This window comes from Rhincodon typus, chromosome 6, assembly GCF_021869965.1.
Source record: "Rhincodon typus isolate 14 chromosome 6, sRhiTyp1.1, whole genome shotgun sequence".
Taxonomy (NCBI): Eukaryota; Metazoa; Chordata; class Chondrichthyes; order Orectolobiformes; family Rhincodontidae; genus Rhincodon; species Rhincodon typus.
In genome coordinates, this window is record NC_063337.1 from 29,936,405 (window position 1) to 29,950,963 (window position 14,559).

The window sequence follows — 14,559 nt, forward strand, 5'->3', positions numbered from 1 at the left end:
ATGTCACACAAACACCAAGCAATGACCTTCTCCAAATATGCGACAATCTAACCACTGCCCTTAACATTCAATGGTGTTCCCATCACTAAATTCCCACTATCAGCATCGTTGGAGTCACTGACCAAATACAGTAGCTACAAGAAGAGGTCAGAAGCTAGGAATACTACAGTGAGTACCTCACTTTCTGATTCCCAAAGCCGATCCACCATCTGCAGGACTGTAATGAAATACTCCCCACCTGTCTGGATGAGTGCAGTCCAATAGCAGTCAAGAAACTTGATACCATGCAGGACAAAGCAGCTGCTTGATTGACACTACATCCATGACCACTGGCACGCAGTAGCAACAGTGTGTTCCATCTACAAGATGCACTGCAGCAATTCACCAAAGGTTCTTAGAAAACACCTTCCAAACCCACGACCACTTCCATCTAAAAAAACAAGGGCAGCACATACATGGGAACATCACCATTGGCAAGTTCCACTCCAAGCCAATCGCCATCCTGACTTGGAAATATATCACCATTTCTTCACTGTCACTGGGTCAAAATCCTGGAATTCCCTCCCTAAGGGCATTGTGAGTCTACCTGCAATGTATGCACTGCAATTGTTCAAGAAGGCAGCTCACCACCATCTTTTCAAGGGCAACCAGGGACAGGCAATAAATGCTGGCCAGCCAGCAAAGTCCACATCCCACAAGTGAAGAAAAAAGTTGTGATGCGTCAATGTTTGACATTGCAGTATTCGGGTGTAAGGGTTAATGACTGGCACTATGTGAATGGCACCTTCCTTAATGATAATGGAAGCGAACACATGACAGAGAGGTGGATAGAGAGACTGAGGGAATGATCATGGCTTCAGCAAAGTACGAGATGTTTATGTAAAGTTGTTTATAAGGCAGCTATGCCTTAAGTATACCAGTTGACTGAGGCAATTGACCTCCAACAACCACAGCCATCTTCCTTTGTGCTGAGATAGTAGGAACTGCAGATGCTGGAGAATCCGAGACAACAAGGTGCAGGGCTGGATGAACACAGCAGGCCAAGCAGCATCATAGCAGCAGAGAGGCTGACGTTTCGGGCCTAGACCCTTCATCAGAAAAGGGTTCCTTTGTGCTGAGTATGATTCCAACCAGTAGGGTTTCCCCACTGATTCCTCTTGTCTCCTGTTTCACTGGGTAAAACAGTGCCTTGATCAGTAGTATATTTTGTGCCCTAGCCACCCTTAGTCAAGGGCAGTTACCTTCACTTCCCTTCTTGAGTTCAGCTTTTTTGTACATGTTTGGATCAAGCCTATGATGAGGTGAGGAGCTGAGTGGACCTGGTGAAAATCAAACCGAGCATCAGTGAGCAGATTATTATTGAGTATGCAAAATGAAAACATGAATTGCTGGAGAAACTCAGGAAGTTTGGCCACATCAATAGAGATAAAGTGACAGAGGATATCCTGAATGTGAAGACAGGACTTTGATCCAGAAGGACTGCGTGGTCTTCACTTTTACTGATATCGTAATAGACAGGTGCGTCTGTTTCAGGTACATTGGTGAGGACAAGGTCAGGTATGTTTTTCCCACCTCTTGTTTCCCCTACCACTTGCCCTAGATACAGTCTAGTAGCTATGTGTTTTAGGACTAGACTAGCTCACTCAGTAGTACATTTTGTGTCCTAGCCACCCTTAATGCTTCCTCTAACTGGTGTTCAACGTGGAGGAGTACTGATTCACAATCTGCGGGAATGAGGGTAGATGGTCATCGGCAGGAGGTTTCCTTGCCCATGTTTAAACTGATACCATGATACTTCATGGCATCTGGAATCAATGTTGAGGATTCCAAGGGCAGCTCCCTTCCAACTATGGGGCCACCTTCGGTGGTAATGGTAATGATGAGACATTGTCTGTAAGGTATAATTCCATGGGAATGACTATATCATGCTGTTGCTTGATTAGTTTGTATGACAGCTCTCACAATTCTGGCACTAACATCTCACCTTTTATCTCAAACAAATCGACAGTGCATTAACCAAAAGTAAGGAAGCTTAATCTTGTTACAACTAGGAGGTTCTAATAGTTGTGTTATATTCTAAGGTGAATACTAGACCCCTGTCAAAACAGATAGAAACCAAGCGTTGAAATGAAACTTACCCATAATGTGTGGCTCACATGTCATGTGACCATAGCCCCCTCCCTGACTCTCCATGTGTGGAGAAGTTAAGTGTAGTCTCTGGACATTATCCCTCCAGTCAGGAGGATCTAGTTCCTGTTAACATCAATGTGTCAAGAATCTAATGCCTGTTAACATCATGACCAGACTCTAGGCTGAGCCAAATCTGCCTCAACTCAAACTCTTGAAAAGCTGGTTAGATGGAAGAAATGTTTTATTCACCTGAAAAGAGGACCAATCTTATAGTGCTACATCCTTGACAACTTTAAAAGGGATTCTGAAACTGCAACCAACTGTACTCACCTGATTACAAGTTTGTATTGAATTCAACTTACAGCGGACACTGACTGTCAGACAAAAGTTACATTATTTTCATTCATAAATTATTCTTAATTGGAATCTCTTTCCAGTCTTTCTCTTGTTTTTTTCTTTCTTTCTTGTATATTTGTACATGTGAGTACGTGTTGTGACCCTCATCCCCTAGATTTGAATGCAAAAATACTTCTGTTTGGAGAATTTGCTGCAGGTCATTTTTATATTTGACTTCGCAAACAAAGGGTTTTGTGGAAAATGTATCACAGCCTATTTCAAACTGTAAAAGAAACAAGAAAAACATTTTTAAAAGTCTGATTACAGGCAGAAGCGAACAGTTTAACAGTTTGATTCATATTCCTAGTGCCATTCTGCGCTCTTAGTTAATCTGCCTCATTCCTGAGATTTTTTGCATAAAAGTATGTCCCATTTAGAATTAACAAACTACCTTGTTGTTTATTTTCTAGCCACTGTTTCCTCTGTGTTCCGGATATAATTTTCTGCCTTCCATTTCCAACTTCTCTACAACTTGAATCTGCTTCTTGGGTTCTCAACACCCTGCCAAGCTAGTTTTCATCCCTCCCAAGTAGCAGTAGCGAAACCTAACAATGGATGTGTCAACAACAAGCCTGCACAATTTTCTTCCCTTTTTAGTCAGAAAGCATTAATCTTTGCTCAGCTTTTCTAACATGTATCTTGAATTAGACTGCATCTCATTATGAGGATTATCTTGATTGTGAATCCAGATAACAAAACAATTTCAGATCAAGAAGGCAACACCTTCGATTCATTCAGTTTTATTCTCCGAGAACACCTATACTTTTAAAGTCAGTCAAAACAGACAGATGAGATGTCATTGGACAATGAAATACTCCTTTAATACTGGAGTGTCAGCCAAACTAACCAGCTCAGTCAAATGATTTCTGGGATAATGAGAAAATCAGAAACATCACTCTATTATTTTAGAAAATTGGAAGGGCAAAATTAGTAAACTATAGACATTGGCCATGATTTTCACTCCTGTGTTGGGTATGGTGTGCAAAATTGGACAAATTCTCAGCTTTTCCAACCTGATCGTTAAAAGTAACCACTCAGCTCTCTCCATTTTGGTCCAGTTATTGGATTGGTTTGGGACTCAGGCCAGGCAAATTAGGTAGAGCTGAGGAGGCAGCTAATTCCCAAGGTGGCCTGAATATCTACCTCAGAGTACCAGCATTGTGGCCAAACATCAAAGTAAAAGAATGAAATATAAAACATTCTCTGGCCCTGAACCCTCACACCCTCTCATATCCATACACTCCCCAAACCCCATTCATGCCACCTCATGCACATCTACCCACCCCTATAGATTGTCATAAGCATTATATCATCCTATGTCCCTCTACCCTGCCCCATTGTGTCTTGATTTGGCCCTAATGGTTCTACAGTGATCAGCCTCAAAACACAATTGGCTATGGCCATGGCATTATAACCTACCTCATGAACTGAGTGGCTAAACCCAAAACCCCAGTCATGTGACTGAAGCTGCTGATTTGTTTGAATCACCTCTAACTTTACAACTTTGACTGTTGTTTGTCAGTCTGCTAGTAAGAACAAAAAAGTGAGCAGCTCTATGCTTAACAAACAAAAAAACCTCTGTTCTCAAAGGTATGATTTCTGAAAAGAAATTTGCATTTCACATAAAAAATGAACCTGTTCCAATTTACAACTATGACCCCTTCATCAGCAACTCAACTGCGTCTGAGATCCTATGAAACAGATTGTTTTGCACAGGCAACTGAAAGAACCTCAACTGCACAATAATTACATGACTGTTAACTCACGTTCTGATGATCTAATTCTGATATTTTGAATTTTAAATAACTTGTAATGTATTATTTTTTTCCTTTCCTTTCTCTTTTCTTTTTTCTGAGGTGCATGTGTGCATTAGTGTGTGTTGTGAATCATTTCCATGGATTTTGAATTCAGAAAAAAGTACTTACTTTGTTTTAGCCCAAAAGAATTTACTGTGTAATTTTAAATTGGACTTCACAAACAGGGTTTGGGGAAACACACTACGCTGATTTTTAAAAGGAAAAAGAAAATAAAAAATCACAATCAGAAGAAAGCCTTTGTTTTGGGTAGGTGAGGGAGGACAATAACATTTTTTTAATTCAGCTCTCCCTCTTGTGAGGGAGGTATACAGGAGCTTGTGTGTTTTCTGTACAAGATGAAGATGTGTGCCTTGACCTAAAAGTCAATAAAAATAGACAACCACCAGTGAATGAGAAGAAAAATGTAGTCAATGCCTCAAAACCATATGTGTGTCTGAGCTTGGACCCTTCTTAGTTATTTGCAATAGTACTGGTGATTCTTCTCTGAGCTTGTAATTGTATTTGCTTCACTGCTTGAGCTGTGGAAGAAACAAGTGAAATAGAGAGGGTTTAAAGCACAACAATATGCTGATGCCATTTCTAATAGAAGCTTGACTAGTGATGCACTCCTCAATCGTCATGATACAAATCACAATCTCAACCCAGTATGTGGTGCTTCAAATCATGGAACTGGAGCCATATACATCAATTAATTTTTTTTGGGGGGGCAGGGTTCACACTAGTAACAGTTCATAACTTGTAGTCCAACTCTATGATAAAAGTCTGTAATAGTGACAATGGCAGAGTCAAAGATGGAGTGGAAGAGATAATTTGGCCAAAGTCGACTTGGAGCAAATACTTTCAGTTAAATCTGAAGAAAATACAGAGAGTACAGGGCCAACATGTACTAAGGAAGAAGAAGAGTGAAATGATCAAATCCCGTGAACCCTGGACATCAAGGGATACATTGCATTGGATTAATTGAGAAAGGAAGCCTTATGGCAGATACTGAGGGCTCAAAACTGCAGAAGCCCTAGAGGAGTAGATAATGTGCAACAGGGAAATTAAAAGGGAGACTGAGAGAGCTAGAAGGGGAAATAAAGGAGAATCCTAAACTGTACTTGTTTTATACGTAAAAGGATAATGAGGGAAAGAGTAGGGCCCATTAAGGAGTACAGTGGTAATTTGTGTATGGAGCCAGACGATGTAGGAAGGCATCTAACTGAATACTTTGGGTCAGTGTTCACTAGTGAGATGGATGATATGGGTAGAGAAATCAGGGAGAAGGTCTGTAATATAATTTTTTAAATTATCAGACAAAGTTCTGAGTGGTGTGCTAACCTTAAAAATACAAAAATCTCCAGGGCTGGAGACAGGGAGGAAATAGCTTGGGTGTTTGCAGTAATTTTTAGTTCTTATCTGGCCGCAGAAGAGGTACTGGAGGACTGGAGAACAGCCAATGTAGTATTGTTATTTAGGAAGGGAGCAAGGGGTAAGCCAGGAAACTACAGGCCGGTCAGTCTAACCTCGGTTGGGCAACTGTTGGAAGCAACTCTGAAAGACAGAATTAATTTGCATTGGGAGAGACATGGATTAATCAAGAACAGTCAGTGTGGTTTCATGAAGGGAAGTTCATATCTGATCAACTTGATTGAATATTTCATAGAAGTGACTAGGTGTATAGATGAGGACAAAGCTTTTAATGCAATCTACTCAGACTTCAGCAAGGCTCTTGATAAGGTCCTGTACGGGAGACTGATAGCAAAGGTAAGAGCCCATGGGATCCAAAGAAATTTGACAAATTGGATCGACAATTAGCTGAGTGACAGGAAGCAGAGGGTAATTGTTCAGGCTTGTGGTTTAAATCACTGTGGGTTTACATAAATGATTTAGATTTGAATGTAGTAGGAACTTGATCAGTAAGTTCGCAGACAATGCAAAAATTGGTGGGGTGGTAAATAGTGAGAAGGACAGCCCTAGACTACTGGACTGACAGGCTGGTCAGATGGAATGATCAGTGGCAAATGGAATTCAAACCAGATAAATGTGAGGTGATGCCCTTGGGCCGGACAAAGAAGGCAAGGGAATGCAGAGTGAATGGTGGGACTCTGGATACACCAAGGAGCAGAGGCACCTCAGTGTACATGTACGCCAGTCCCTTAAGGAATCAGGACAGGCAGATAAAGTGGTGAATAAGGCATCTAGAATACTTATATTTATTTGTTGAGGCACAAAGTATAAGAGTAGAGAGTTTATGCTGGAACTGTATAAAATGTTGATTAGGCCACAACTAGAGTATTGTGTGCAATTCTGGAATCCGCATTTTAGGAGAGATGTGATAATCTTGGAGAGGGTGCAGAGAATATTTACCAAGATATTGCCTGGACTGAAGAGTTTCTATTGTGAAGAGAGACTGGACAGACTGAGTTTGTTTTCCTTAGAGCAGAAGAGATTGAGATGTGTATAATGATGAGGGGCATAGATAGACAGGAAGAAACAGTTCCCCTTAATAGAGGGATCAATGCTCAGGGGGCATAGAATTAAAGTAAGCGGAAGAAGGTTTAGAGAAGATGTGAGAAAAACGTTTTCACCTGGAGGGTGGTGGGAATCCAGAACTCATTGCCTGGATGGTTGGTAGAGTCAGAAACATTTAATAAGTGTTTAGATGTGCATTTGTAATGTCAAGACATACAAGGCTATGGGCCAAGTGCTGGAAAATGGGATTAAATATTTAGGTGGTTGTTTCTAATTGGCATGGACACAATGGGCTGAAGAGCCTTTTTCTGTGGTGTAGACCTCAATGACTATGATAGTAAGTGGGTTCACAGAGTAGTGCCACATTTGTATTTGAGACATACATTTCTGGCAGAGCTCAATATGGAACACATGGCAAAATTCAGTACAAAATCTATAACAAAAGAATTTGTTTATTGACTTGAGCTTGACTGTGATTTGGAATCAAAGGGAAAATAAACCTTCAAGAATTTATTTGCAATTGTGGTCACAGTCAACTTGTCCGTTTCAAAGAGTTAATGCATACTTTCATTAAAGTGTATTACTGCTCAGCAATAGCTACTCAAAATGGATCAAAATAAATACCTGGGTGAAAACATTTTTGCTAAAAAAGTACAATCGTTGACTTATGGCCCATCTTTATTTGTCACGGATTTCCTGAGGAGCTTTTCTCAGATAATAGTCCTCTGTTGTGTTCTATTCTGTAAAAAACAGTCCTGAAGCAAAATAGCATTAAATATACCCTTACTTCTCCTTACTTTTCAGTATCAAATGGAGCAGCCGAAAGATTTGTAATAACACTCAAGAAACAAGCAGAGAATAGGTGATTAAGTTTCAAAATGAAACAGAGGATGACTAATTTTCTCCTGAAATATCAAACAACTTCACACCCTACTACAGGGTAAACATTTGCTGAGCTTTTGATAAGGGGAAAGTTAAGGATACTTTTGAGTTTGGTTCTACCAAATTTGACTGGTACCCTTGAACACAAACAGTTCAGTCAAAAGATGTCAGCACAATGTAAACAAAAGAGAGAACAGTTTCAGGCAAAATGAGTATGTTTATATTCTGAACCTCCCTCAAATTCGCAGAAGTGACTTGTGGGAAATGTAAGACAAGTTTACTGAACTAAAAGATACTTAGTTGATATGACGGAAAGATTGGATTTTTTTCGTGTATATCAAGAAATCTCAATGATTGATTAACCAAATTATGAACATGATCCATTCGGTCACAAGTTCATGTCTGAGTGTGAACCAGTTCAGATTTCTCCCTCTGAAGTGCCAACTTCTGAGGAAGAAACAAGATCTTCTGTGACTACCAACCAAAGAGCCAAATAATCCAAAATGACTCTACACCAAAAGCCATAAGGAGATAAGTACAGCTTTGTAAACCAGTCACTAGACTTAATTTGTAAGGAAAGAAGCTCAGTTTTGATTACACCAAGTACGCATATTCACAAAGGATGCCACTTTTGCTTTAAACTGTTGAAGTTCTTTAGTTAATAAAACAGAAAATACTTTAAGAAAAGGGGAAAGTAGAATCATACAGCATGGAAACAGACCCTTCTGTCCAATTAGTCCATGCTGACAATGTTCCCAAACTAAACTCGCTCCACTTGCCTGCATTTGGCCCATATCTCTCCAAACCCTTCCTGTTCATGTACTTATCCAAATGTCTTTTAAATGTTGTAACTGTACCTGCATCCATCACATTCTCTGGCAGTTCATTCCAAACACGAACCATTCTCAATGTAAAGAAATTGTCATTCCATGTCCTTTTTAAAACTTCATCCTCTCAATTTAAAAGTGTGCCCCTCAGTTTTGAACTCCCCCACCCTAGGGAAAAAACCATTGCTGTTTGCCTTATCTATAACCCTCATGATTTTACAAACCTCTAAAAGGTAACCCCTCAAACTCTTACATTCCAGTGAAGAAAGTCTCAGCCTATCTAGCTATTATTGTAATTCAAATGTTCCATTCCCAGCAACATACTGGCAAATCTTTTCTGAACCCTCTCCAATTCAATAATATCCTTTCTTTAGCAGGCCAACCAGAATGAAGCCCATTTGCCAATTGTACACTCGTTCTGCAAATTTATTGATGACTTCCTATTTGAAATATTTTGACGAACAGATTCAATACGAATTTTAGAAGAACTTCTTTATATGAAGGTGAAAGGGATAAAGGATATGTGCACGGGGTAAGATAAAATAGAATAGAAGGAAGTTCAGTTGGAGCATAACACTGCCATGAGTTTATTAGGCCAAATGGACCACTTCTGATTTATGCACACTATATATTTTGTAATCCTGATCAAATTCTAGTCCATCCTTACTCTTCTTCGTCTGAGGACAATATTTAATCTTGAAGACAATAAGGACTGCAGGTGCTGGAATCCAGAGTTGATAGGTGTGAGGCTGGAAAAGCACAGCAGGTCAAACAGCATCCAAGGGGCAGGAAAATCAATGTTTCAGGCCGAAACCCTTTAGTCTTGAAGTTTTTACATCTGTCATACTTCTGTTTTCTCTACATTGCTTTTTGCTGTCATGTTCTTCTAATATGCATTGTTACACCATGTTTTTCATTATACGTTCATAAATCCATACTTACAGCAGAAATGGACATTTGATGAATCAATTTGTACGCTTTGAATACCATTGAGTGTTAAACTGGGGGTGTTAATAATTGTGCCTAGGAGTTATAAGAAATTATTGTTTAAAATTTACACAGAAATAACTTAGATTTAGAAATACGTTCTATGTTGGTAAAATTGGCAGATGATGGTAAATCAGGTCACCTCATTAAGTCTGCTGAAGTAGCCAAGGAACTACAGAACAATTTGGCTAAACTTCGCAACTGGAAATGTTTTTTCACATTTCCTTGGTATAGCTGAGTGCAATACGGTATGCATTGAAATAATTAACTGAAGTAAAGTTGATGGACTTCTGGAAGAGAAAGTAGATTCAACACCTATTGTGTTTTGTGGTGTATTCATTAATGATTGAATGTTTAGCTAAACTACTAAATCAGTAGAGTGAAAATCTAAGGCACTACTAAGCTTTTCTTAGTTTTAATTTTGAGCACTGTGTTCAATTCAGGTATGGAAACAAATGGAGAACATATACATGCTGGAAGTAATGCAGGGATCATAAAATAAGTGATTACTTTTGAAAGACTGTGTTATGTACAAGAAGAAAATACTTATGTGAGGTAACTTTAAGCAAACCTACAATACTAAGTAGAATAGAAAAATTCAGCACTATGTAACACTGGCAAAGATTGAGAGCAGTTAAAATTCCCAAGCGTGCTTTGATACGGTATTGCAAGTTTCACAAACCCTGACTTAATCATGGCAGCTTATTGGTTCAGTCTGATTTTAACAAATAATTCCTTTTTAAATATGTATTTATGCCAGAAAATCAATATGTAGAAAGTCTCAGAAATTCTATTCTGGTGTATGTAAAAAGAACTGTCCTATTTAAGTCCATGATTTTGGAGAAGTTGATTAGTTTCAAATTCATGAGAAAAGTGTAATTTCAATAGTCAAGAAACAGTGCATTATATTTAAGCTCCCAAAGCAATACAAAAATGTAGGAACTCAACAGCATATTAGTTACAAAGTGCTTGCTTGGTTCTTAGAGGCTATTGTGAGGTTTGAAATAAATCTTCTGACTCTGAGATAAGAGCTCGACCGACTGAATTTTGAAGGATGTTTGCAAGTGTCTTGCCTCAAGGATTAGTGGTAGGGCTGTAATTGGTGTTTAACATAAATGTAAACATTTGGAAATTGGGACAAAGCGCAGTATCTGGCACTAGTAAAGAACAAACGGGATTAAACCTGTGTAGCCTGATGATCAGATCAAAATTCCCAACAAAAGAATTCTGAATACATTAAGTATGCTGGTCTATTCCCAGATTAATTTCATAGCTCAAACAAGGCAAGTGAGTTATAAGAAGATGCAGGGAGACTAGAAATATTTATATTGCTGATAAGAAAGCTCAGGGATGAATTTGTAACAATACAAACTCCTAAAGGGTATAGAAAAGATCCAAATTAAAATATCTACAATCACAGAAGTGTACAGCCATAAAAAGGTTTTTGCTGAGGACTGATCATTTGTGTTTGAGAGGGAGAGATCAGAGATAATAGTGAAATGGTCGAAGGATGAGATTGGAAAGAAGGTGAGATCAAAGACAAATGAAAGTATGAAGAATCAGGAGGGGCATAACTTTCAGACAATTATTGAAGCTTGTGGTGCTTGAATCTCAAAGAAGGTTAAAATTGGATGAGGCAAATGATGAGAAGGAACGTAGGATCAGGATCCTCTGAAATAGAGAGATCCTGTGCTGCTGAAGAGAGAGGGTGATCATGTGATGCCTTTTGACATTGAACACCTTTTCATAGAGCAACCTTAAGAGCAGTTGCCACTTGATGACAAAGTTCATATCCACAAGTGAAAGGGAATGTTGGTCCCATATGCTCAGTGTTTGTTTGCCCATGGCTGCCAGCTCCTCCAGTGATTTGAATATATAATATTTAAGAAGTATTTAGATGAATGCTTGAAATGGCAGAGGATTTGAGGAAAAGTTTTTTTCACGCAGAGAATGGTGGGTATCTGGAACTCACTTCTTAAAAGGAAGATAGAGGCAGGAGCTATCAAGACATTTACGATCTATTTAGATGAGCACTTGAAACACCAGTGAATTCAAGGCTACAGGTCAAGTGCTGGAAAATGGGATTAGATTAGATGGATATTTGATGACCAGCATGGACACAATGGGCTGAAGGGCCTCTTTCTGTGCTATAAACCTCTATGACTTTTTGTGATCACTGTCTGATGAACTTGTGGTCAAGGTGTTTTTCTACATAATTGTCTCCACAATGGACACATGCTATAGCATTATCTAATTATTTGGAATGTTCCATTGCAATGTGGCCAGACTCATCCTTTCCAACAGTGACAATAAGAGTTTATATCAAGAGGTTCTAAGCACAGTTTGATCCAGTTACACACAAATTTGGCCGTCAGGTTGTGGTTGATATTGAACATGCTCTTTCCCTTTTATTTGGAGGTTTGTACATAATATCCCTGTGAGCACTACCCATTTTTGATATCCACATAAAGTAGAAGGTACTTCAGACAATAGCCACAGGGCAGGAGTGAGAATGGGCCAGACCTGCACTCCACAGAGCAATCCCAAGAACAGTTGGCACTTGATGACAAAGTTCATACCCACAAATGAAAGAGAGTGTTGGTCCCATTTGCTCACTTTTTGTTTGCTCAAGGCCGTCAACTCTTCCAATGTTTGGTACATGCCTTGGACCTTCTGAACCAATCCCCAGCACTTTCATGTAATCTAACCTGACAGTGAAGATGCTAAAACATCAGTTGAACCTGTTCCTACAGAACAAATTTGCCTCACGTTACCTTTGTTTCTGAGGCCATTTGAACTGGTTACACACAATAATCAGTCTGCACACTGACAACAGAGGATGGTCATGTAATCCACGTAAAGGAAGATATTGACCTGAGCACCTCCAGAAGCTGGGATAGTTATCCTTCTAAGTTCCACATCATTCCTGATGGACTTGGTGAAAGGTTCTATACAGCATATGTACAGTACAGGGGATAGAGGGCAGATGTGCCTGATTCCACATTCGAATCATAAAATGCCTACAATGCGGAAAGAGGCCATTTGGCCCATCAAGTCTGCACTGACCCTCCAAAGAGCATCCCACCCTGACTCACACCCCTACCCTACTCCACCATTTACCATGGCAAATCCACCTTTTTTAAGATGGTGGCAGCAGGCACTGTCCAGGGTCTTGAGCCCCAGTCTCATCCATTCCATTAGCTTTTATTTTTTTGAATCATCAAACCCCCTACAATGTGGGAACAGACCATTCAGCCCATTGAGTTCACACTAATCCTCTGAAGAACATACCACCCAGACCTATCCCGCTATCCTACCCCTGTAATCCTGCATTTCCCACAGCTAATCCACCTAACCCACACAGCCCTGGACACTATGAGCAATTTAGCATGGCCAATCCACCTAATCTGCACATCTTTGGACTGTGGGAGGAAACCCACACAGACATGAGGAGAATGTGTAAACACCACATGGATGGTTGCTTGAGGGTGGAATCGAACCCAGGTCCTCGGTACTGTGAGGCAACAGTGCTAACCACTGCACCACCGCACTGCCCTTTTATTTCTAAAAGGCCTCTAAGACCCAATATTGAGTTCCACACCTTCAGAGTATAACCTCTGTCCTCAATTTATCTTACATCTCCCACCCTTTCCTGGTTGTGTCTTGTTTGAATCATAGTATCCCTTAGGTGTGTTAGCAGGCCATTTGAATTCTTTGAACAGGCCATTCTTTGCTTTTTTTTTCTTTTCTAGTTCCTTTAGTGTTTTTTTTACTTACCTTCTGGGCAGAGCTCAGTTGTGGAGGCAGCAGCAATGATGGAGCATGGCAGCGGCTGTCAGCAAGCCCAGATGGCAGTCAGCACCAAAGTGGTAATCGGAGGCAAAGTGGCTGGTGCGCAAAGCAGTAGTCATGCGACTGTTGGTAGCACAGCAGCTGGCAAGCCAGAGCAGGACTTAGCCCAGCATGAGTGAAAGAATGCCCTGCATGAGGGAGAGTAATCCCTCATGGGGAAAGCCCAGCATGGAGCATCTGCAGGCCCATGGCTTAAGAAAGGACTGTAATGTTTACCTTTTAACTTTATTTGTTCATTTTTCTCATTTATACTAAGAAGAACTGTAGTATTGAACTTTTTAACTTTTTCTATTTCTATTTCTTTATTTTTCTATTTTTATACCTAAGATTTTGTACGTCAGTTCCTCTGTACCTAAGATGGCACCGGGAATGGCAATATTGTACACTTTCCACAGTACTCCTGTACTTGAGTACACGTGACATTAAAACCTAAATCTATATCTAAATCTAACCTTCACAGTACAGACATGTACATTTAGCATGGTTAATCCACCTAACCTGCACATCTTTGGGCTGTTGAAGCTAACCGGAGCATCCATGGAAACCCATGCAGAAATGTGGAGAATGTGCAAACTCCATTTGATCAGAAAGCTTTATGTTTTCCAACCATTGATTGATTGAAAGTATGCTACTGATGTTTGTATAAGCCATCCCTAGTTGTTGAGTCCATTCGTAAGTCGATTTGTATACAAGTCAGAACACATTGCAGGACAATGTAAAATAGCTGTTCGTAAGAACAGGAAATGTTTGTATTTTGGATCTTTAAAATTATACTTCTATATGGAAGTTCGTAAGTACGAGTTCATAAGTTGGCTGTTCGTAAATCAGGCATCCCCTGTAGAGGCAGTTGTGTCCATTTGTTGACATCCTCCCCAAACCACATTTTGGGGAGCACCTCCATTGTGGCTGTCAAAGGACTTCTCTGGTCTAGGCTGATGAGACAGCCATCCATACCTATGTCATGCACATTGGCAATTATATCCTTGAGTGGTGCATTGCTTTCAGTTGATCTTACTGCTGGGAACAGCACAGATCTGGTTAAGGTGAATCACCAACGTGAGTAGACTTGATCCAATTGGAAATGAACTATCAGAGATAGTAGGAACTGCAGATGCTGGAGAATCTGAGATAAAAAGGTGTAGAGCTGGCCGAACACAGCAGGCCAAGCAGCATCAGAGGAGCAGGAAGGCTGACGTTTCGGGCCTAGACCCATT

At 40.0% G+C, this 14,559-nt stretch overlaps 1 protein-coding gene across 1 annotated transcript in view; it reads left to right on the forward strand.

Annotated features, from left to right (window-relative positions):
* The first annotated feature begins 5,942 nt into the window (after positions 1 to 5,942).
* LOC125483303 (NEDD4-binding protein 2-like 2) overlaps positions 5,943 to 14,559 on the forward strand; it is a 17,494-nt gene continuing 8,877 nt past the window's right edge. The window contains exons 1-2 of the mRNA XM_048597911.1: positions 5,943 to 6,089; positions 13,282 to 13,410. Of these exons, the coding sequence (XP_048453868.1) occupies positions 5,943 to 6,089; positions 13,282 to 13,410 (276 nt within the window). The remainder of the gene's footprint in view (positions 6,090 to 13,281; positions 13,411 to 14,559) is intronic.